This window comes from Aquarana catesbeiana, linkage group LG03 (genome assembly GCF_042186555.1).
Source record: "Aquarana catesbeiana isolate 2022-GZ linkage group LG03, ASM4218655v1, whole genome shotgun sequence".
Classification (NCBI taxonomy): domain Eukaryota; kingdom Metazoa; phylum Chordata; class Amphibia; order Anura; family Ranidae; genus Aquarana; species Aquarana catesbeiana.
Window position 1 is genome coordinate 661,014,309 of NC_133326.1, and position 24,337 is coordinate 661,038,645.

A 24,337-nucleotide genomic window follows, 5' to 3' on the forward strand; every position below is an offset into this window, starting at 1 on the left:
TGGGAGCCTGGCTGTGGCTTCACAGCCGCCACAGCCGGGTACACACTGCGCATGCACGCTCCATGACTGGCCGGGCAATTATCTGGGACTTGTGACGTGTCCCAGGTGATTGCCGAGAGGGAGGGGGGAGCTGGGACCCTCTCAGGGTAGAGTTTTGTAGTTTTTCCATTTGCGAATAATCGCTCCAACAGTTGTCTCCTTCTCATCAAGCTTCTTGCTGATGGTCTTGTAGCCCATCCCAGTCCTGTGCAGGTCTACAATCTTATCCCCAATGTCCTTTGACCCCTCTTTAGTCTCCCCATGCTGGTGAGGTTTGAATGGAAAAAAAGGATTCTGTGGACAGGTGTCTTTACACATAACGAGTTGTCATGAGGAGCACCTTCTTAAATTGACAGGACTAATCTGTGTACCACATACTGTAGCCAGTCTGTGGGAGCCAGAATTATTGTTGGTTGGTAGGGGATCAAATACTTATTTTACTCACTGAACTGCTCATGTTTGTCTGGGTCCACTGGCACCGCTGCCTGAGGTGGAGTGGCTTGAGCCACCATTGTAGCGAATCTTTGACTGTTTGAGTCCAAAGACCACGAGTTCCTATTCCACTGTGCTAGCAGGTAGTTTTGAAGAGACCCTGCATGCAATTGCTCAATTGACAGCAGGTATAGAGGAGGTCATAAGATCCAGCACTCTCTTACCTTTCCTTATGGTGATCGAGTCGGTGCAACATATTGAAGAGTTCTCTCTTCTGATATTCTTTATCCGGAGTAAGATAGATCCTGTTTCCTTGGAGTCTAGTATATAGCCCAGATGGTTTATCGTTTGGTTGGGGACTAAGCTGGATTTTTGCTAGTTTATGATCCACCCTAGATCCCCCAGGTAATGGATGCTTGACTGAGATTTTTTTATCAGCGCTTCTGGTGTGCTGGCAAAGAAAAGGAGATCATCCAAATATAAGTACTCCTATACCCTCCAGGCATAACTTCTTTAGAGCTTCTGCCAGGATTTTAAAATATCCTGAGAGCTGATGTAATGCCAAAAGGTTAGAGCAGTGTATTAAAAGGTGAAATGTAGCCTTCGGTCCCCAGACTGCAAATCTCAGGTATTGCTGATGGTTTTGTGGTATATGTAGATAGCAAAAGAGAGAGAAAAGTGTGTATAATGAGGCCTATAACAGCGCCCTGTAAGTGGTGTGGGTGGACACATACCTGCCATGGGACGCTCGCCATTGCAGCTTGCCTGGTTTCCAGAGGCTTCAGGTGTGTGAGGAATCCATGTTTTCAGGTAAAAAAAACACTGCCTCGGTGAACCTGAAAGTGACGTCTATGACTCCGACCAATAGGGAGCTACCAGAAGTGACACAGTGGGGGAGGATCCTGCAAAGCACACATCCTCCAGTCACCAGGCAAGGTGGCGCCAGACAGGAAGAGAGCCATCCGGAGGGATCGCAGATGCCCCTGTTCACACACCATGAGCCTCGACGAGAATCAGCTGCAAAGGGAGACCAGGGAGGCTGTCCCAGGATGCCATAAGCTGGGGGTATGGTTGCCACCCCCCCCCCCCCAAAAAAGGGGAAGAAACCTCAGGCTGAGGGGTCTTTAATCGCCCCTGTCCTAAGCCGCCTAACCTCCCCCAAAGGCCAGTGGAGGCAACGGAGCAGTAAGGCCCTTGCTACTAACACAGGACCTGGAGGAGAAACTGTCAATCCTGCAGGTCCGGAGGAAACAAAAAAACCGAGGCATACAGGTATGTGCAAACTTTTTATAATAGTGGACATTGTGTTTCCTGTTTCTAGGTGGGAAGAGCCAACTCTCAGATGCTGCCCAGGAAGACTTGAGGGGAAAAAAAAAAAAAAAAACACAACACGCAAAGGGTTGAATGCTTGTCAAGACTAGGGGTAGAGGAATACGGTGCAATACTCATCACTCTGGCATGCACACGTCTGTGCAACCAGTCCCCCAAGGTTTCTTCAATAAGACAGCAATGGCCGAACAAAGATATCAAGTACAAAGCAGGGTCAGCAGGCCTGCACTGTACACGGTGACAAAGGAAGAGCTCACAGGCCGATAGAGGAATAAGGCAAGTTAACAAGCATTTTCCCCTTAGCAGCGTGGGGTGGGGGCTCCCATTGCAAGAGTAGTTTATTTCCTGGAATTGAGATCTTATGCAGGCCATACACGAGTCGAACTCCGAACCAATTTTAAAAACAAGAAATTCCACGTGTTTTGTAATCCAATGGTGCCACCATCGATTGACATTTGATCAACCAACCAAGCCTTCAATTTCACCTCATGTTGCTACAGAAAAAAAAATTTTCGTGGCCAAGAATCTTCTTTTCTTTCTAGGTCACAGCTCATGCACATTTGTTTTTCGAATATATTTCTCACACGATTCTCTCATCATTGGTTAAAAATTTGTTAGCGTTTCCAAAAATTTCCAACATGCCCGCTCACTCAAATTTGATGGCCAAACGAAAATTGGCTGTTGCTGCAAACTAATGGTACGAAATTCGAACAAAAATTGATACGATTTTCAAAACAAAAATTTGTTCAGCATTTGACCCATGTATGCCGACTTAAGGCATGAATTGAGGAAAAGGGTTCCGAGTGCCTTTTTTTGCAGTAAATAAGAAAATTTTTTGGGAATGTTCCTATTCCTTTGGCTGAGATTTACTAAAACTGGTACACACAGAATCTGGTGCAGCGACGGACCTGTCAGAATGCCGCTCTCCCCTATGGGGGATCAGATGATAACGGACCGTAGAGTCAGTCGTCACCCGATCCGATAACGGATGGAAAAATAGGTTTTTCCTCCGTTACACTTTTTCGGATCAGAGCGGGTCGGATGTCAGTGGACATCACCGCTGACATCCGACGCTCCATAGAGGTCTATGGAGGGTCCGTTCAGGTCCGCCAAAAAAAAAAAAAAAAAAAAAAAAACTGACAGGCGGACCTGAACGGATCGTTCATGTGAAAGAGGCCTTAGTCTGATTTTCCTCGTTTTACAGAAAATCGGAACCGATGAACGAAAATTGGTAAGACCAAGGTTTTTTTTTTTTGGTTGTTTATTGTTTCTGATCATGCGCAGTCTGTTTTTTCTTGTACGCAAATCATACAAAAACCGGTACACATTAAACGAAAATGGTTTGTTCTGTTACCGTACAAGAATTTTGGAGTTTGTCCCTTTGGGAATTTTCACACGAAAATTCAGAATCGGCTGTCGAAAGTTGGGTACACACTATACGAAAATTCTTTGGACGAAAATGTTGGCCCGGTTTTCTTAGTATGTTAAGGCTTGGTTCACTCTACTCTTCACTACTGCGACCTGATTGTCAAGCGACTTCCTGGCTAAGTACTACTTTGACGCGACCTTGAAGTGAGGGAGGGGCTATGCCGCAGGGAATGCCAGGGTAATCTTCCTGTAATGTCAGATCCAAGTTGTATCAATATAGATGAGGGTCTGGCTTGGAGGCGACTTCCATTAAAGTCTAGGGGCACAAGTCGGATAGCAGTCACAGTGACTTCAGCAGTGCCAATCAAGACCGTTCTCATTGTCCAACATGTGATTTCACATGTAATGCAACTTGGGGGTCTCACAAGTCAGATCCCAAGACACGACAGTGTGATCTGAGCCTGGTAGAAATAGAAATGCAGCGCTTATGGCTAATCAAGACAAAAACGTGACTGTATTACCGCTGCTGTAAGAAAATTACTAATACTTGGATGATATAAAACAAACACATACAGTGCTGGCAAAATAAAATAAATACTATAACCATAAATGTGATACTATATAGAAAGTGCACTGTGCAATGATCCTATAATCATGAATCCATACATTCTATGAATAAAGTGCTAAATATACAAGATATAAATATAAAGATAAGTGCTGACAAAACACAAAAAATTGCTATTGAAATGACAGTGATTGATCCCGAATATATAAAGACAATATTAATTGTGTGCTAAAAATGTGAATTAATAATACAATAGCAATGAATAGTCCCAGATAGGTGCCATAGGCTGAACTACTGTACAGGACTCTTGGTAGCGGCCTCACTGGAAAATAGCATCTCTTCAACCTATGCTGACAGTCACCTGAAGTACTGCAGTTAGATGCCTCTGATGTAATGCAATATGGATGGCTTAAAATCGTAGCAAATAGGATAAAGGCTTGGAGGTGTGGACCATCGAATCAAACCCAAAGACACAAGGAAAAACAATATGGTGAAGTATTGTGGAGAAAGAGATCACTTGCAATATGGAAGAAGCATCACTGGTTAAGCGTGAGCCGGATGTTGCGTCGACGCGTTTCGCCCCTCCTCCAGGGCGTCAAAGACAACTGTCTTTGACACCCTGGAGGAGGGGCGAAACGCGTTGACGCAACATCCGGCTCACGCTTAACCAGTGACGCTTCTTCCTGTTCCCGTGGAACGCACGCTTACAGCGGCAATCGCGGAAGTTTTTCTAATATGCCTGATTGCGACCATGTATCTTGTGAGTAGAGCTGTGATGCGCAAGTGATCTCTTTCTCCACAATACTTCACCATATTGTTTTTCCATGTCTTTTTTGGTTTGATTCGATGGTCCATGCCTACAAGCCTATATTCTATTTGCTACGATTTTAAGCCATCCATATTGCATTACATCAGAGTCATCATACTGCAGTACTTCAGGTGACTGTCAGCATAGGTTGAAGAGATGCTATTTTCCAGCGAGGCTGCTACCAAGAGTCCTGTACCGTAGTTCAGCCTATGGCACCTATCTGGGACTATTCATTGCTATTGTATTATTAATTCACATTTTTAGCACATAATTAATATTGTCTTTATATATTCAGGATCAATCACTGTCATTTCAATAGCAATTGTTTTTTGTCAGCACTTATCTTTATATTTATATCTTGTATATTTAGCACTTTATTCATAGAATGTATGGATTCATGATTATAGGATCAATGCACAGTGCACCTTCTATATAGTATCACATTTATGGCTATAGTATTTATTTTATAATGCCAGCGCTGAATGTGAGCCTGGTAGAGTTGTCAACCTAGCCCAGAATATGCCCAAAAGGGAAAAGTTACACAAGAAAAAAGCCTGCAATACAGGGGTTAGATTTTATTTTAAAATTGTACATACACTTTGAAATCAGGATTCATCCGAAAAAGCAAACTAAATGCTCATGCTGAAAATTTGTACAAATATATTGTAGTTAACAAGCTTAACCCTTCCTAGAATTGTTTCAATGAAGACGACAATAGATGGCTCTAAAAGTACAAGTGCGCTTCAACCTTGATTACTAAAAGGGTTTCACAACAGGAAATCAGACAAATTGCTCCTCAGCCATCGCTGATGATCAGTTTAAAAACCGCATTAAAAGCATCAGATAGAACTGTCTGCAGCAACATGATTTCTGTACTTCATGTTAGTAAAGGGATGTTAGTAATCCATGTTAGTGAAGGAAATTTTTCTGAAACTGAAATATAAACCCAGAGGATATGACCTCTACCCAATTCTATAAAATACAAAAACAAAAGGTTTTCCTAATGTGCCAGAACCCCCAAACTTATTTGGAAGAAGAACTTCAGTAATATGGGGAGACAAAAAATAATAATAATAAGAGATCAGGAGTCAAACTTACGCTCGCTCTGCGTGGCCATTTTCTTGCACTCTGGTTGGTCTGAAAAGCAAAAAAAGACATTGGATGCCAGAGAAATGGTACCGTCACAGTGCATTTTTTTTTTAAATCAGGATATATATATATATATATATATATATATATATATATATATATATATATATATATATATATATATATATATATCTCTCTATGGTAGCCTCCGATTGGCGACCACGGTGATCAGTCACTGAAGCCCGCCCACCCCCGTTTCTCTTTCTCTGTGAATGGAAAGGAAAGATACAAATGCATCTTTTTCTTTGCAAAGAGGGGAAAAAAAAAAATTTACATAGATCAAGGTTTAATCTAGGTTAGTGTTTGGTTTAAGTAAAGACCCTTTCACATATTAATGTCCGTTTTGACAGACTCCGCTTGCTCAGCAGAGATCGATTCATTGATCCCCGCTGAGCCGGTGGATGCTCACTGTGCAGGGGATGGACCTGTCAGAGGCTCTCCTCTATGGAGGGGATTGGATGAAAATGGACCGCCTGTCCGTTTTCATCCGAGCCGCCAGACGGAAGCTTGGCCCAAACAAACTATTTAAACGGAAACCAAGGCTCGGTTCACACTAGTGCAATGCGAGAAAACCCTGCAAATCCAGTGCTGGTTCCTGCATTGCACCTGAAATCGCTGGTGGTTCACATTGCCCTCTGCGAACAGCAGCGGGTGTCAAGTTAATGACACCCCCAGATCAGTTTACAGATCGCGTGCGAACTGTGAATTCGGACGGGAATCTGATCGCATGGATGTGAACACCAATGCAATCTGATTATGGTGCGGGGAGAAAAAAAAAAAAAAAAAAAAAAAGGTCCTGCATAAGTTTGGTCTGAATGCGATGCGAATTCAGCCACACAGTTTGTGCAAATCACATGCGATGACTGGTATCGCACTAGTGTGAACCGGCCCTAAAGCTTGAAATTGGCTTCAAGTTCCCTCGTTTCCTCAGATTCCAAAGAAAATAAAACAAAAACATTCTTACCTCCATCTTCAAGCTGCCTCTTTTGTCCGCCAAAGTTGAAATCTGGGGTGTTATTCACTCCACCAGGGACTTCACCACCAATTTTTGCTGCAATCTGTAAGACAAAGGGATTTTCAAATCACTCAATTGTTAGTGGGGTGAAAACAAGTTTCGTTTTTAACCACAGCGATGAGAAAATTCAAAGCAGGGATTCCTTAATCAACAGAAAAACCAATGAAAACATGGCTTGAATAAAGGGCGACACAGTAAACCAGTGGGGCCCAAACCAACCCCCTAGTGCTCACTCACATGGAAGCTTCACAAAGTTAAACAGATACCCGTCAATCCTGCCAGTGAAGTCCACTCAATGCAGTTTCCTGCAATAGTGTGACTACGATTCAGCGCTGCTCCTGAATTCAGAGCAGAGTTGTCACTCGAAGGCTGTACCTGCTTACACTATAGTAGAACGAGGAGATGTAGCGGGGGTGTGGCCATCGGCATTGTCATTACTGTTGTAGCTCATCAATCAGCACATTGCTACACCTAGGCCCCGCCCATTGCAGTCTTGATTGACAGCGCTGCCTCTGCTGCCGAAAACCCCCCGAATGTGAGTTGCAGTGCCCAGGAGGGGGAAGTGTGTGAGGCACAAATGAAGGAGAATCTGGTTCAGTCAGTGAGACTCCATTCACACCTGGGTGATTTGAATCGCGGATGGAATCGGCCCGATTCTGGCAGAGTTTCTAAATTGCATCAAAACGCGGGACGCAAATGCGATGCCATTACTTCTTAACGGTACCCCAACAGTGTCGCAATTTTGCCGCGATAACTCGCGCTGCAAATCACGCTGCTCCTTTTGTGAGCAACAATTAGGGCTGGGAGATTATTTCAAAAAAGAAAATCTGATTAAAAAAAAAAAAAAAACACACACCTCGATTCACGATTCTAAACTTTTTTTTTTGGACACCGCACCGGTCCTGACGAGCTACGGGCAGGAGTTTTTAGGCGAGGCCACCGCTTCGGCCTGGTCCACAGCGTACGGCATAGCCTCACCTAAAAACTCCTGCCCGCAGCTTCTCAGGACCGGCGCAGTGTTAGCGCCGGTCCTGGTGAAAAAAAACATAAAAAAAAAATTTAAAAAGATCAAAAAAAAAAAAAAAATCGATTTGCTGAAATTTTGAATCTATTTGACCTCTCAACTCGATTCAAGATTTAAATTGATTTTTCCCCTAGCAACAAGCTTCGCACATTGCGATTTATCACGCGGCAAAAATCACACTGCCGTTAGGGTGTCACTGAGAAATAATGACATTGCAAACGCACCCCACGTTTTTTTACACGGTTTCGTAAGCGTGGGCAGAATCGCAGGGATTACGACCGTGAGTCAAATCACCTAGGTGCAAGTAGAGCCTGAAAAAGTAGAGGAAGTTTTTGTTGTTTACTTTCCAAGGATTGCACCTTTTAAGAGGATTTTAAGGGGGGGGGGGGGATGTTTTGAGGACATTACAACACTATTAATATATTAAAATTCATCATATGAAGAATTTGATATTGCAGGTGAGGGATGTGCAATTTTGTTCTGCAAGATGCAATTAAGTGAATGAAACAATACAAATGTAAGGTAGTGGAAAATGAGACGTGCCCTGAAGGCATTGAGTCTAATCTCCTCTTTGTAAAAGGTGTCCTTAGAAGAAACAATAAGTCACATGCTTTAAAGGAAACGGATGACAGGGCTCTAGTCTAGGCTGCTTTTTTTTTATATGCATTTACTTATTTTGTGCTTTTTTTTGGGGGGGGGGCCTAAAGCTTAAAATTACAGCTACAGAGAGTCAGTCATAACACTGACCAAACTTTACAGTAAGAAAACCTGGAGGGGAAATGCCCTCTGTATCCCTATTAGACAAGAGGACCATTTTTATTACAGCAGAGTGAGGGAAGGATGGAGAGAGAGCGCGAGAGAGAGCGCGAGAGAGAGCGCGAGAGAGAGCGCGAGAGAGAGCGCGAGAGAGAGCGCGAGAGAGAGCGCGAGAGAGAGCGCGAGAGAGAGCGCGAGAGAGAGCGCGAGAGAGAGCGCGAGAGAGAGCGCGAGAGAGAGCGCGAGAGAGAGCGCGAGAGAGAGCGCGAGAGAGAGCGCGAGAGAGAGCGCGAGAGAGAGCGCGAGAGAGAGCGCGAGAGAGAGCGCGAGAGAGAGCGCGAGAGAGAGCGCGAGAGAGAGCGCGAGAGAGAGCGCGAGAGAGAGCGCGAGAGAGAGCGCGAGAGAGAGCGCGAGAGAGAGCGCGAGAGAGAGCGCGAGAGAGAGCGCGAGAGAGAGCGCGAGAGAGAGCGCGAGAGAGAGCGCGAGAGAGAGCGCGAGAGAGAGCGCGAGAGAGAGCGCGAGAGAGAGCGCGAGAGAGAGCGCGAGAGAGAGCGCGAGAGAGAGCGCGAGAGAGAGCGCGAGAGAGAGCGCGAGAGAGAGCGCGAGAGAGAGCGCGAGAGAGAGCGCGAGAGAGAGCGCGAGAGAGAGCGCGAGAGAGAGCGCGAGAGAGAGCGCGAGAGAGAGCGCCAATATGAATGGAAGTTATTGAAAATCATGGAAAATGACTTGTCATGCGATTTTGCAGTACAAAATCGCAGGACAAGTCATATAAGTGTGAAAGGGGCATAAAGCAGCAGGGGTAGGGGAAAAATTGGAAAATGGAAGATTTCAACTAAATCTGCAAAGAGCAGCACAAGGAGCACATTGCATTGGTCAAGTAATGTCCCTTGTGCTGATTTCTCTTTAAAAAGTTTGAGTAAACCTAGACTTTAAAGAAATAAAATGAAAGTTGAGCAAAAACCATTGCAGCGTCATGAGTGGGGAGGGGGGGAATCTGAGGACGGGACAATGACAAATACACAAACCACACGGTGTATAGCAGTCCATTATATATGACAAGTAATGCTTCATCTCCCTACAGACTTCCACTCAAACTTCCCTATGAAAGGCTCTTTATGTGCAGGATCTTTGCACAGCAATTCAACAAATAAACCAATATTAATGAGCACCGCAAGTTATAGAACCAACCAAAACCATTTGCCCACCATGAATAAAGAAAAGAAAATTGCAACCATTCCATGAAGTGGTCTTTAAAAATCACTGGACTGGTATGAAAGGTAACTTTTCAGTTGTCTCTCAATACACGTCATTATAGACATGCTATTCACCCAAATGTGAAATTCACTGGTCACACCGACATAGAATAACCCCCATTCATCAAACTGCCTGCCCCCCCCCATGTCACAGATCACTATCCCCCTGTGCACACCTAGATCACATCATACACACATCTGGAGTGCTATTATGTACTGTGACACGGCTCATTAAAAACACAACAGCTCTTTTGGCCCGTCTCCTGTGGGTCACACTAGTGAACTTTGTTCTGCACTCCTGTGACCCATATTCAGCCAACATCAAGCTAAAGCCCACTGCCAGCTGATATCACACAGCCAGTCCAGACTGGAGATTCTGGCTTTAATGTCGGGATCCACTCAGAAGCCTGGACCGGCAGCTGGCTCAGCCTCTTAGTGTGCTGCTGAGAGCTCGAGTCTGCCAATCTCAACCCCCTCCACAGCCCAACGCTCCAGTAATCACTAGAGGGGGCAGAGCACAGAGCCGGTGACTCACAGCCACCAGCTCTCTGCTCATTGAAGACCGAGAACTGAGCAATCAGTGGTCTTTGATTGCTGAATTCTCGGTACAGAGTCGGCAGGGGGACAGATGCAGCATCGAATTGATGCTGCACTCAAGTAGGATTTTTTTTTTTTTTTTATTATTTAAATACTGAACTTTTCTTTTAAGGCTGGGTTCCCACCGGTGTGCTGCAGTTTGTCACAGCGACTGTATCCGCGTTTTAGACTGGGTGTTTTCTGAAAGCACATCAAAGATGCAGCATGCAAGTCTAATAGAAGTTAATAGGATTGCTAAGCGAATTAACGTTACATTTTTTTCCCCGGGAGAGACGGAGACAGAGAGAGACCGCCCGCTTTAAACGTAATAACTTTGTAACAGTTTTAATTTTCTTTAATCACTTCAATACCGGGCACTTACGCACTTTCCTACTAGGCCAATTTTCAGCTTTCAGCGCTGTCGCAATTTGAAAGACAATTGCGTGGTCATATAATACTGTACCCAAACAAATTTTTTTATCATTTTGTTCCCACAAATAGAGCTTTTGGTGGTATTTGATCACCTCTGCGATTTTTACTTTTTGCGTACCAAATAAAAAAAGACCAACATTTTTGAAAAAAAAAAAAAAAAAAAAAAAAATTTTCTTTGTTTCTGTTAAATTTTTTTGTAAATAAGTACATTTTCTTCTTCAATGACGGGCACTGATATGGCGGCACTGATGGGCATCACTTTTTTTTTAGCTGGACCATAAAGTTGCCAGTCAGTGTCCATTTGTGGGCACTTGTTGGCATGTATTGTGCAAATTTTTTTATAAGTGGATGGCCATGGTGTACATACCTGGCCATCCACATGTTGCCCCCTTCCCTGGCAGGCCTGAGCGGCACGGTAGTGGTCCTGGGTGGGCAGCCCTGATAAACAATCAGCGCAGACCCCCCCGTCAGGAGAGTCGCTGATCGCCTCTACTCGTGTCTGTCAGACGCGAGTGAGGAAAAGCCGATCACCAGCTCTTCCTGTTTACACTGATAAGCCGTGATTGGACACGGCTGATCATGTGGTAAAGAGCCTCCGTTGGAGGCACACATCACAGAAGAGACATAACTATACAGACCTAATAAAAAAAAAAAATATGTAGGCGACGTGGTACATAGATCATTGCAACATGTGGCAATCTATACATTGTGTGTTACACACCAATAATCCAATACAGGTAGTAACACTATGTATTGCAACACCCAACATACCACACTTGGTATACTATGCTTTACAATACACATGGGATACTACAATGTAAACATGTACAGGAAACTGCAATGTATCATATACCAATACAAAGTGCACAGTCACACAACACATGCAGGTTAGGCCCTTCCATACAGGCTCCATTGGGACTCAGCCTGCTTAGCAGGGAATCTGTCCACTGATCCCCATAGAGCAGGCGGATGGCTGGTCCTTGTCCACTCCGCTTATGCAGACTGAACATGAGGACAAGCCCGCTCTCCTCTATGGATGTAAACAGTGTCTGTCAGTTTACAGCTGCCTGCCATCCGATCTGCCAGACGGATGGGGAACGTCGGTTTTTAGCACAAAGGATCGGATGGGATGTCACTCCATAGAGGAGCCGATTGGGTCAGCCTGAAAAACTGACTAGTGTGAAAGGGGCTTTAGCCCGGGATCACACTAGTGCAATCTCAGAGATTCACACCCACACTGCAGGTGCCGATCACATGCGATCTCAACGCAACGCAAGTTAAGCCATACAGTTGTATGGCTGGATTCGCACAGAAAATAGTGCAACTTTGTTAACCTCCCTGGCGGTATGATTACGTCAGACTTTTGCGTCTCAAAGCGGTACAATTATTTTGCATAGAAATTTGGCGTTTTATATTGTAGGCCTGCAATTCTTAGCAATAACACACTTAAATCTGTCCAAACAAGAGTCTAGTAGACATCCCGGGTATGATAAAGTTTGAAACACAAAATCATAAATTATAATAAAAATATATATAATTATAAAAAAATAATAAATTTAATTTCCCCACGATTCACTATTGCTCAATTCTGCAAGTGATTCTAATTTATTATCGCTGTTTTTTATCTGGTCTAAAGCCACTTTTGACGTAAAGGGGCACTTTTTGGTTGCTATGGACAATCTCCAGTTTCCAGGCAGAAAGAACAGTATATATAATATAAAACTGCATGCAGGGCATTGGACAAGCCACTAGGGACAAAATGGATGAAATAATTTCATACAGTAATGTAATCTGTAAGATTGCTCTGTACTGTATGTATTATGATTTTTCACTTTTTGGAATTTGCCGCCAGGCTCCGCCCCCGTGCGTTGCGACACTTGCAGTGAACAGAGCCTGGCGCACAGAGGCTTCGGGAGGAGGGCAGAGCCTACAGACACAGCGGGGGGGACATCGCAGGGCCCTGGGGACAAGGTAAGTAACCTGCACCAGGATCCTGTAATGAAATCCTGAGTGTGGCTTGGGGTTACCACTAATGGTGCTGAAATTTAACCCCGAGCCACACTTGGGAAAACCTCCAGGGAGGTGAATGACACCCGCAACGGTTCACACAAGGCAGCGTGAACTGTCTGCGGGAGAGGAGCGATGCGGGAACCGGCGCTGTAATCGCGCTGGTTCCCGCATCACATCAGTGTTAACCCAGGGTTAAAGTGATACTTAAAAAAAAAAAAAGTACAATTGTTTTTTTAACCTCTTCCAGACCACCCGCCGCAGTTATACTGCAGCAAGTTGGATGAATAGCGCAAATCACTATAGGTGTACATCGGGCCATGCATGCGATATAGTGCGCACGGTGACCCGCGATCGAGGTATACAGAGGCAGAATGGGGATCTGGCTATGAAAATAAGGCACATACCCGTTCTGACAGGGGACATGATGGAGATAGCAGAAAGTAAAAAAAAATAAAAATTGGTTGTTTATTCAAAATTGTCTGACTTTTTGTTTATAGCGCAAAAAATAAAAAAAATAAAAAAAAACGCAGAGATGATCAAATACCACCAAAAGAAAGCTCTATTTGTAGGTAAAAGAAAGGACATCAACATGTTTGGGTACAGCGTCGCATGACCGCGCAATTGTCAGTTAAAGCAACGCAGTGCCGTATCGCAAAAAATGGCCTGTCATTAAGGGGGCAAATCCTTCTAGGGCTGGAGTGGTTAAAGGGGGCTTCCAGATTCCGATAAGCCCCCCAACAACCACCAGCCAGAGTTGTTAGGAAGAGGCCCTTGTCCTCAACATGGAGACAAGGTGCTTTGGAGTGGGGGGGGCGCAGGGCCCCCCCTGCTCCAAAGCACCCACACCCCCATGTTGAGGACATGTGTGGCCTGGTATGGTTTAGGAGGGGGCGCACTCACTCACTCCCCACCCCCTTTCCTTACCTGCCAGGCTGCGTGCTCGGATAAGGGTCTGGATTTTGAGTGGTCCCCACTGCGTTTTTTTGGAGTGGGGGTCCCTCTTAAAATCCATACCAGACCGAAGGACCTGGAACGGCCTTGGAGGGGGAACCACATGCCGTTTTTTTTACATTTGGTGTGGAGTTTTCCCTAAAGATTCATACCAGACAAAGTGCCTGGTATTGTCGGGATCAAAGTCGGATAGATGTCGGACTTCAATTCGCAGGGCAAAGTCGGATCCACAGTCCTACGACTGTCGTGTCGTACCAGTGTGAACCCGGCCTTAGTGATAAACTTGGCTGCCTTTTTTTTTGGGTCAGCTGTGAGCAGAGAATGGCTCTGCCCTGAATTGAGGAATTGCTGTTTTAAGATCATGAGGGGGGGGGGGGGTAGGTAGAATCGTGATCTCGATTCTTCCTTGAGCAGAGAGCTGGTGACTGTCAATCACTGGCTGTCTGCTCTAACCCACCCCAGCTCACTGGAGCGCTGGGCTGTGGAAGTGGCCGGCTCAGGCTCTCAGTAGCTCGCCGAGAGGCCAAGCCAGGTGACAATCCAGGCTTCTTTGTGGATCACGACCATATTGTTGTGATCTTGCCCGAGCCTGGACCAGCTCTGTGACATCGGCAAACAGCGGGCTTCAACCCTGTCTGCTGAAAATGGGTCACGGAGGGAAGAAGGATTTGCAGTCCTGTGATTCACAGGAGTACAGCCAAATGAGCGAACCTCTTCTGCCCCAGAAAGGTTTACCCCCCCCTTCACGAACAGGATATTTTTTAAATATGGCACTGCTTTATTTTGACAATAGCGCAGTCGTGCGACACTATACCCCAATAAAAAAAGAATTCCCACAAACAGAGCTTTCTTTTGGTGGTATTTGAGCACCTCTGCATTTTTTTTTTTTTTTTTGCGCTAACGAAAAAAAAAAAAAATGCTGCCAGACCTTGCCGGAAAGAAGTCTCCCGTGCGCATGCACGGGAGTGACGACATCGCGGATCTGGCCACTCACAGCGCCGGAGCCGCAATACCCAAAAGACACGCAGAGGGAAAATGTCGGCTCCCTCTGCGTGGACCGAGATCACCTGCTGATGCCTCGTTCTAAGGTAAGTATTTCATAATGAGCTAGTATGCGGTGCATACTAGCTCATTATGCCTTTTGCCTTACAGGTTTAGAAAAAAATAAAATAAATCTGCGGGTTTACTACCGCTTTAAAAATAAAATTCCAGTATTTATACCATACATTGTAAACAGTATAACTTTCATGCAAACCAATCAATAAACACGTATTGGGATTTTTTTTTTTTTACCAAAGACGTGTAGTAGAATACATTTTAAGCCAAAATTTATGAAGAAATCAGATTTTTTTTTAATTTGATATGTTTTATAGCAGGAAGTAAAAAAATATTTTTTTCAAAAGTTTTGGTCGTTTTTAGTTTACATCGTAAAAAAATAATAAACCCCAGTGGTGCTTAAATATCACCAAAAGAAAGCTCTATTTGTGTGAAGGGAAAAAAAAAAAAAAAAAAAGGGATATAAATTTATTTTGGGTACAGCGTTGAATAATTGTGCAATTATCAGTTAAAGTAGCGCAGTGCAGTATAGCAAAAAATGGCCTGGTCATGAAAGAGGTAAAATCTTCTGGAAGTGGTTTGAACACTTCTTGGGAGTAATCACATCCCCATGTGTCCCTCTTGATAGTTTGAGGACAACAAAACATGGAATCTAGAGCCTCATTGGGGTCTGTGATGGGAGCCATAAAAATGTGTGGTTGTGTAATGCCGGGGGGGGTGGGGGGAATACACTGGTTATTAGAGGATGAACTCTGCATTGCCCTCTTCCAGATAAATTTCTCCTAGAAGAGTCCTCTTCTTTTTATAAGCTACTCCCCCCTCAGAGATACCCCGGTGGACACAGAGCTGCCTGGAGACTACACCCATTACTGGATCCACAACTCCAACATACAGTACCTTATGGGAAAGATGCATACAGGAAGAGAACAGTCATCATAAAACACTGTTCCAGCTTACCAATGTGTATAAATATCACCCCCCCACACACACACAATGTATCCAGCCTCCATCCTGCCCCACTCAGCCAAAAGTCACGTTCTCTTTCCTCACCCAGCCTGCTGCCCAACTCTCAGCTGGGAGTCGTGTCCCTCATTCCTTCCTCCACAATTTTTCATGTTCCTCAACTCTAACCCAAGAGTGGCCACCCCACGCCCTCCGACAGATGTCATGCTGCCAGACTCCCAGTAGAGATGTGTCCCCACTTCCTCTAATCAGCCACTATGCTGTAGTAATGTTGCCGCTTCCTCTAACCAGCCAGCCTACTGCCCTACATTCTCTAACCAGCTGATCTGCGACCCAACTAAGCCTGAATCTTGCATGTGCTTCCACGATCAACTGGCATGCCACCTGACTTTTGGTCAAGACTCGCATCTACGGGTCCCCTAGCCAACCATGCCCACCCAACCCTCAGCTGAGAGTCGTGTGCCCTAGGGCTGAAACAACTAATCGTTTAATCGACAACTAATCGATTATGAAATTAATCGATTACTATTTTCATAATCGATTAATCGGCCAGTAAAAAAAAGCTAAAATTAGCCCTATATAGTACAAAAAGAGCAAATAATCTCTACTGTAAATATTACTTTCACTGTTGCACAGTAAAAAAAATGAATTTTTTTTTTTTTTTTTAAACTCCATTATGTTACTAAATGTCTTAGCCCTGGTTCCCACCCATGTGTTTTTTGGTGCTTTTTGCAGAAACGCACTACAGTTCATTTAACGTTCACATCTATGCTTTTTAACGTTCACATCTATGCTGTGTATTTGGAAAGGGTCAAGGACCTTTTTCAATGCAAAACTGGTTCAATATACTTCAATGGAGAAGCTGCAGAAAAGCATGTAATATTACAGTTCTGTTTGAAAATCTGCAAAACAGTCTAGAATTTTTTTTTTTTTTTTTAATAAAAAAAAAATTTATCTGAGTCCAGATTCAACCTCTAATAGTATATAGAGTATATCTCTTCTGTCTGTTATTCTCAGAGAGGATTAAAGATTTTACTCCCTAACCATATAGTTGGTTATCTATATTTAACCCTGCGTATAAAGATATTTAGGAATAAATTGCCTTTTTTTAAACTTTACATATTAACTAAATTATACACCACACTTTTTTTTAAGGTTATTAACCGATTAATCGATTAATCGAAACAATAATCGGCCAACTAATCGATTATGAAAATAATCGTTAGTTGCAGCCCTAGTGTGCCCGCATCCTTTAACCAGCCATCAAGCTGCCTGACTCTTAGCTGAGACCCAACTTCCACTATTCAGCCACCCAAATCTCACCTGAGAGTCGTGACCCTACATAACCTAACCTGCCAGCATCCAGCCCAACTCTTAGCTGAGAGTCACGACCTCCCTTTTCTAATTATTTTTATTATTATAAAGGATTTATAGAGCGCCGACAGTTAATGCAGCACTTTACAACTTAAGAGTAGACAGTACAAATACAATACACTTTAACACAGTAGGAATCAGAGGACCGTTCTGGTTAGATTGTAAGCTCTAATCAAACACTATGTTGGCTGAATCTCAGCCAAAAGTCGTGCCCCTGCTTCCTCTATCAGCAGCCATGCTGCCTGATTTCCAGCTGAGAATTGCATCCCCCACCTTCTTCTAACCTGCCAGCCTGCTGTCCAACACTCAGAAAAAGAGTCGGGTCCATGCTGCCCAACTCTCAGCTGAAAATCACATCCTCCCTTTCTCTAATCGGCCACTGTGCTGCCCACTTTCAGCTAAGAGTCATGTCCCCCACATCATCTAAGCAGCTGCCCAGCTGTCAGATGATGCAAAGAGAGGAGAGTCCCACAAGCTGCACATCACAACACCCTGTTTTTGGAAAGTGAAAAAAGCCTCAGCCCGGGATCCATCCAGGCCACACCCCAAAGGGGTTCACCCCATGATTAATGGCCATGGGCGAAACGCATTGGGGATGTGGCATAGTTGGATCCCGGGCTGAGGCTCACTTTCCACACACAGGGTCTTGTTGTGATGTGCAGTCAATGGGACTCTTCCCTCTTTGAATCGGTATCCAGGGAGCTGGAACGAGCTCCCACCTTGCCTGCACTCCCAGCAGTTGATAATAGAAGACACCCCATTGGAGCCCCGAGCAGCACCTGTAGTTTTGGCATTGACTCCTGGATGAGTTGTGCCCCCACTTCCTGTAATCAGCCATCATATTGTGCCTGCTACACACGGTGAGATGATTGGACGAATGATCTTTTTTTTGCATGCTAATCTCATATCAAAATGAAGGTTACTAAAGTTACGAAAACTCTCATAACATAATACAACTTCGGAAGTGACGTGTTCTAATTTCAGATAAATCCTGTACTGATTGAACGAAAATTGTACAATCTGGTATCGTGCGAGAAAAATTTTTGTTTGTCCCTTTTGATGATTTCATGATCGGCTCTGGAAAGCTGCGTACGAACGATCAGACTATCGTAGGATCGCTCCAAAAGAGGGATTTTTTTTTTTTTAAATACGATTTTCTGATCGCGCGTGCGTGTGTACCTTTAGAGCCACGTCCCTGCTTACACTAATCAGCCACCATGCTGCCCGACTCAGCTAAATCACATCTCCTCATCACCGGATGTGCTGCCCAACTCTCATCCGAGAGTCGTGTCCCTGCTGCCCCTTTCCTTTTCCGCTATTTAGCCAGCATGCCGTCCGATTCTTATCTGATCTGAGAGTTCTCTCCTCTTTCCTATAATCGGGAAACTTGCTGCCCAACTCCCAGCTCAGGGTCATGTCCCCCGCTGCCTCCAATCAGCCACTATATTGCCCGACTCTCAGTTTGGAGCTGTGTCTGCTCTGCTATTTATCCAGGATGCTGCCCCCAACTCTCAGCTGGGAAGCCACCCCTCTAGTTAGCCACCATGCTGCCCGACTCTTGGGGGGGGGGGGGGGAAGTAGTGCCCCTGCTTCCTCCAATCAGCCACCATGCTTCCTGACTCTTGGATGAGTTGTGCCCCCGCTTCCACCAATCAACCACCTTTAATGCCCGATCCTCAGCTGTGAGTTGTCTCTGCTTCCGCTATTTATTCAGGACGCTGCCCCCGACTCAGAGAGTCATCTCCCCAGCTACCTGACTCAGGTACAAGTCATCCCCATTTCCTCAAATCAGCCACCATGCTACCTGACTCAGGTACAAGTCACCCCTGCCCCCACAAACCAGGTGAGGTGTGCGCCCCCCCCCCCCCGCTTCCTCCAACCAAGTGAGGTGTGCCCCCCCCCCCCCCGCCTTCCTCCAACCAAGTGAGGTGTGCCGTGTGCCCCCCCGCTTCCTCCTCCAACCAAGTGAGGTGTTCCCCCCCCCTCTTCCTCCAACCAAGTGAGGTGTGCCGCCCCGCTTCCTCCAAGTGAGGTGTGCCCCCCCCTCGCTTCCTCCTCCAACCAAGTGAGGTGTGCCCCCCCGCCTTCCTCCTCCAATCAAGTGAGGTGTGCCCCCCCCGCTTCCTCCAAGTGAGGTGTGCCCACCCCCGCTTCCTCCTCCAACCAAGTGAGGTGTGCCCCCCCGCCTGCTCCAAGTGAGGTGTGCCCCCCCGCTTCCTCCTCCAACCAAGTGAGGTGTGCCCCCCCCCCTTCCTCCAACCAAGTGAGGTGTGCCGTCCCGCTTCCTCCAAGTGAGGTGTGCCGCCCCCTCTCTTCCTCCTCCAACCAAGTGAGGTGTGCCCCCCCCCGCTTCCTCCTCCAACCAAGTGAGGTGTGCCCCCCCCGCTTCCTCCTCCAACCAAGTGAGGTGTGCCCCCCCCCCGCTTCCTCCTCCAACCAAGTGAGGTGTGCCCCCCCCCGCTTCCTCCTCCAACCAAGTGAGGTGTGCCCCCCCCCGCTTCCTCCTCCAACCAAGTGAGGTGTGCCCCCCCCGCTTCCTCCTCCAACCAAGTGAGGTGTGCCCCCCCACTTCCTCCAAGTGAGGTGTGCCCCCCCCCCGCTTCCTCCTCCAACCAAGTGAGGTGTGCCCCCCCGCCTTCCTCCAACCAAGTGAGGTGTGCCCCCCCCCCTGCTTCCTCCTCCAACCAAGTGAGGTGTGCCCCCCCCCCTGCTTCCTCCTCCAACCAAGTGAGGTGTGCCCCCCCCCCTGCTTCCTCCTCCAACCAAGTGAGGTGTGCCCCCCCCCCCCCCCCTGCTTCCTCCTCCAACCAAGTGAGGTGTGCCCCCCCCCTGCTTCCTCCTCCAACCAAGTGAGGTGTGCCCCCCCCCCCTGCTTCCTCCTCCAACCAAGTGAGGTGTGCCCCCCCACTTCCTCCAAGTGAGGTGTGCCCCCCCCCCGCTTCCTCCTCCAACCAAGTGAGGTGTGCCCCCCCGCCTCCTCCAAGTGAGGTGTGCCACCCCCCCCGCTTCCTCCTCCAACCAAGTGAGGTGTGCCCCCCCGCTTCCTCCTCCAACCAAGTGAGGTGTGCCCCCCCACTTCCTCCAAGTGAGGTGTGCCCCCCCCGCTTCCTCCTCCAACCAAGTGAGGTGTGCCCCCCCGCCTTCCTCCAACCAAGTGAGGTGTGCCCCCCCCCCCGCCTTCCTCCTCCAACCAAGTGAGGTGTGCCCCCCCCTGCTTCCTCCTCCAACCAAGTGAGGTGTGCCCCCCCCCCCCCGCTTCCTCCTCCAACCAAGTGAGGTGTGCCCCCCCCCGCTTCCTCCTCCAACCAAGTGAGGTGTGCCCCCCCCGCTTCCTCCTCCAACCAAGTGAGGTGTGCCCCCCCCGCTTCCTCCTCCAACCAAGTGAGGTGTGCCCCCCCCAACCAAGTGAGGTGTGCCCCCCCCCGCTTCCTCCTCCAACCAAGTGAGGTGTGCCCCCCCCGCTTCCTCCTCCAACCAAGTGAGGTGTGCCCCCCCCCGCTTCCTCCTCCAACCAAGTGAGGTGTGCCCCCCCCCCCGCTTCCTCCTCCAACCAAGTGAGGTGTGCCCCCCCCCCCGCTTCCTCCTCCAACCAAGTGAGGTGTGCCCCCCCCAACCAAGTGAGGTGTGCCCCCCCGCTTCCTCCTCCAACCAAGTGAGGTGTGCCCCCCCGCTTCCTCCTCCAACCAAGTGAGGTGTGCCCCCCCGCTTCCTCCTCCAACCAAGTGAGGTGTGCCCCCCCGCTTCCTCCTCCAACCAAGTGAGGTGTGCCCCCCCCGCTTCCTCCTCCAACCAAGTGAGGTGTGCCCCCCCCCGGCTTCCTCCTCCAACCAAGTGAGGTGTGCCCCCCCCCGCTTCCTCCTCCAACCAAGTGAGGTGTGCCCCCCCCCCCGCTTCCTCCTCCAACCAAGTGAGGTGTGCCCCCCCCCCGCTTCCTCCTCCAACCAAGTGAGGTGTGCCCCCCCCCCCGCTTCCTCCTCCAACCAAGTGAGGTGTGCCCCCCCCCCCGCTTCCTCCTCCAACCAAGTGAGGTGTGCCCCCCCCCCCCCCCCGCTTCCTCCTCCAACCAAGTGAGGTGTGCCCCCCCCCCGCTTCCTCCTCCAACCAAGTGAGGTGTGCCCCCCCCCCCGCTTCCTCCTCCAACCAAGTGAGGTGTGCCCCCCCCCCGCTTCCTCCTCCAACCAAGTGAGGTGTGCCCCCCCCGCTTCCTCCTCCAACCAAGTGAGGTGTGCCCCCCCCGCTTCCTCCTCCAACCAAGTGAGGTGTGCCCCCCCCGCTTCCTCCTCCAACCAAGTGAGGTGTGCCCCCCCGCTTCCTCCTCCAACCAAGTGAGGTGTGCCCCCCCGCTTCCTCCTCCAACCAAGTGAGGTGTGCCCCCCCGCTTCCTCCTCCAACCAAGTGAGGTGTGCCCCCCCGCTTCCTCCTCCAACCAAGTGAGGTGTGCCCCCCCGCTTCCTCCTCCAACCAAGTGAGGTGTGCCCCCCCGCTTCCTCCTCCAACCAAGTGAGGTGTGCCCCCCCGCTTCCTCCTCCAACCAAGTGAGGTGTGCCCCCCCGCTTCCTCCTCCAACCAAGTGAGGTGTGCCCCCCCGCTTCCTCCTCCAACCAAGTGAGGTGTGCCCCCCCGCTTCCTCCTCCAACCAAGTGAGGTGTGCCCCCCCGCTTCCTCCTCCAACCAAGTGAGGTGTGCCCCCCCGCTTCCTCCTCCAACCAAGTGAGGTGTGCCCCCCCGCTTCCTCCTCCAACCAAGTGAGGTGTGCCCCCCCGCTTCCTCCTCCAACCAAGTGAGGTGTGCCCCCCCGCTTCCTCCTCCAACCAAGTGAGGTGTGCCCCCCCGCTTCCTCCTCCAACCAAGTGAGGTGTGCCCCCCCGCTTCCTCCTCCAACCAAGTGAGGTGTGCCCCCCCGCTTCCTCCTCCAACCAAGTGAGGTGTGCCCCCCCCCGCTTCCTCCTCCAACCAAGTGAGGTGTGCCCCCCCGCTTCCTCCTCCAACCAAGTGAGGTGTGCCCCCCCGCTTCCTCCTCCAACCAAGTGAGGTGTGCCCCCCCGCTTCCTCCTCCAACCAAGTGAGGTGTGCCCCCCCCCGCTTCCTCCTCCAACCAAGTGAGGTGTGCCCCCCCCGCTTCCTCCTCCAACCAAGTGAGGTGTGCCCCCCCCGCTTCCTCCAACCAAGTGAGGTGTGCCCCCCCCCCCCCTTCCTCCTCCAACCAGCCACCATATATTGCCTGACCCTCATCTTAGAACTGTCTCCTCTTCCACTATTTATCCAGGATGCTGTCCCCGACTCTCAGCAGAGAGTCATCTCCCCCACATCATCCAACCAGCCACCATGCTGCCCGACTCTCAGGTAAGAGTTGTCCCAGCTTCCTCCAATCATCCACCACGCTGCCCGTATCTCAACTGAGCTTCGCATCTCATATTAGGAAATTTGCCCAGCCTGCTGCCCGACTCGCCCGAGTTGTGCCCCCGCTACAGCCACTATATTGGCTGAACCCTCAGCTGAGGTCATCCCCCCTTCCTCCAATCAGCCACCATACTGCCCAATCCTCAGGCGAGAGCTGTGCCCCAACTTCTTCTACTGGTTCATATGATTGGTTGGCTAATTGTTAAAAGGGACTTCACCCCCAGGTCTGATCAGACCCCCTCCCCCAGTCACAGGTCTAATCAGGCCCCCCCAGGTGTGATCAGGCCCCCTCCCCCAGTCACATGCCCCCCAGGTCTGATCAGACCCCCTCCCCCAATCACAGGTCTAATCAGCCCCCCCCCCCACCGCCCATGTCCAATCAGAACCCCCTCCACTGGTCACAGAGCCCCCCGTCCAATCAGAACCCCCTCCACCAGACACAGAGCCCCCCCCCCGGGCCAATCAGAACCCCCACCACCAGACACAGAGCCCCCCCCTGGTCCAATCAGAACCCCCTCCACCAGTCACAGAGCCCCCCCCCCCCCCCCGGTCCAATCAGAACCCCCTCCACCAGTCACAGAGCCCCCTGGTCCAATCAGAAAATCAGAACCCCCTCCCCCCGGTCCAATCAGAACCCCCACCACCAGTCACAGAGCCCCCCCAGTCCAATCAGAACCCCCTTCACTGGTCACAGAGACCCCCCGGTCCAATCAGAACCCAATCCCCCAATCACAGGTTTAATCAGGCCCCCCCCCCCATGTGTAAATCAGGCCCCCTCCCCCAGTCACATGCCCCCCAGGTGTGATCAGGCCCCCTCCCCCAGTCACATGCCCCCCAGGTGTGATCAGGCCCCTCTGGCTCTGTCCATTGATCAGGCCCCCCTCCTCTCCTCCATGTATCTGTATGAGGACGATGTGAGTGTATGTAGTGAGGAGAGCTCCTCTCCATCCTCTCTCCTTCCGGCTCTCAGGCCGCCGCTCGTCGCACACATCCCCCTCACACACACAATATGTGGCACACAATGCCGGCCGCACGCAGCCTCCCCTCCGGCGCACGCACACACGCCTCCCCCTCTCCCCTCCTCACCTGGCGGGCCCTCTGCACGGCGTCAGCGAAGGCGTCCTTGCGGTTCCCGGTCTGTGCTCCGGGATAGTCTGACATGGCGGCGGTGGAGGAAGCGGCTCCTCAGCGGGCTGAAGGCGCGAACAAGGCCGCGGCGCGCAGAGCACTCTGGGAAAGGAGGCAGAACGGCGACCCGATGAGCGACGGGCGATCCCACCAATGGCGGCGCGCCGAGAGGTGCCGGCCCACCAACCGCGCGACGGGGGCGGGCCAACGGGGAGGAGCCGGCGTGCGTCGCAGGAGACAAAGACGACAAGGTGGGAGCCGTGTGATTGCCGCGAGAGCGGGCCAATAGGCGGGATACGGGCGGGGAGAGGCCGAGGAGGTTGACCAATGGGCAGCTGGGATGGCTGCAGAGGCGGGGTCGACACTGGTTTTATTCACTGAATTGGCTAACGGGGGAATGATGGACAGCCAAAGGGGCCAATTAGGAAATGTATTGCAAATATCGGCAGAAAATCCAATTCATTATCATTACAGTCAATTGTATGAGGGCGAGGGGGACATAAATCTATTATCGGGACGAATATTGAATAATATATAAAATGTAATAAAAATAATACAATGTATACCACCCTCCATACTAAGGAATGTCAGCAATAAAGTATTTGTAAACTGAACTCTACATGTAATAAAATCTTCTCATTGAAAAAACATATTTCATTTTTTTTTCCAAATCAGGCAATTTATCATCAGAATTCTGAGTCTCAACGTG

At 48.9% G+C, this 24,337-nt stretch overlaps 1 protein-coding gene across 5 annotated transcripts in view; it reads right to left on the reverse strand.

Annotated features, from left to right (window-relative positions):
• KHSRP (KH-type splicing regulatory protein) overlaps positions 1-23,771 on the reverse strand; it is a 58,705-nt gene extending 34,934 nt beyond the window's left edge. For all 5 annotated transcript variants that reach the window (XM_073622803.1, XM_073622800.1, XM_073622802.1 and 2 more), the window contains exons 1-3: positions 23,587-23,771; positions 6,655-6,748; positions 5,640-5,678 (exon numbers count right to left, since the gene is read on the reverse strand). In XM_073622803.1, coding sequence (XP_073478904.1) covers positions 5,640-5,678; positions 6,655-6,748; positions 23,587-23,661 — 208 coding nt within the window. In that variant the 5' untranslated portion in view covers positions 23,662-23,771. The remainder of the gene's footprint in view (positions 1-5,639; positions 5,679-6,654; positions 6,749-23,586) is intronic.
• Between the last annotated feature and the right edge of the window lie 566 nt (positions 23,772-24,337).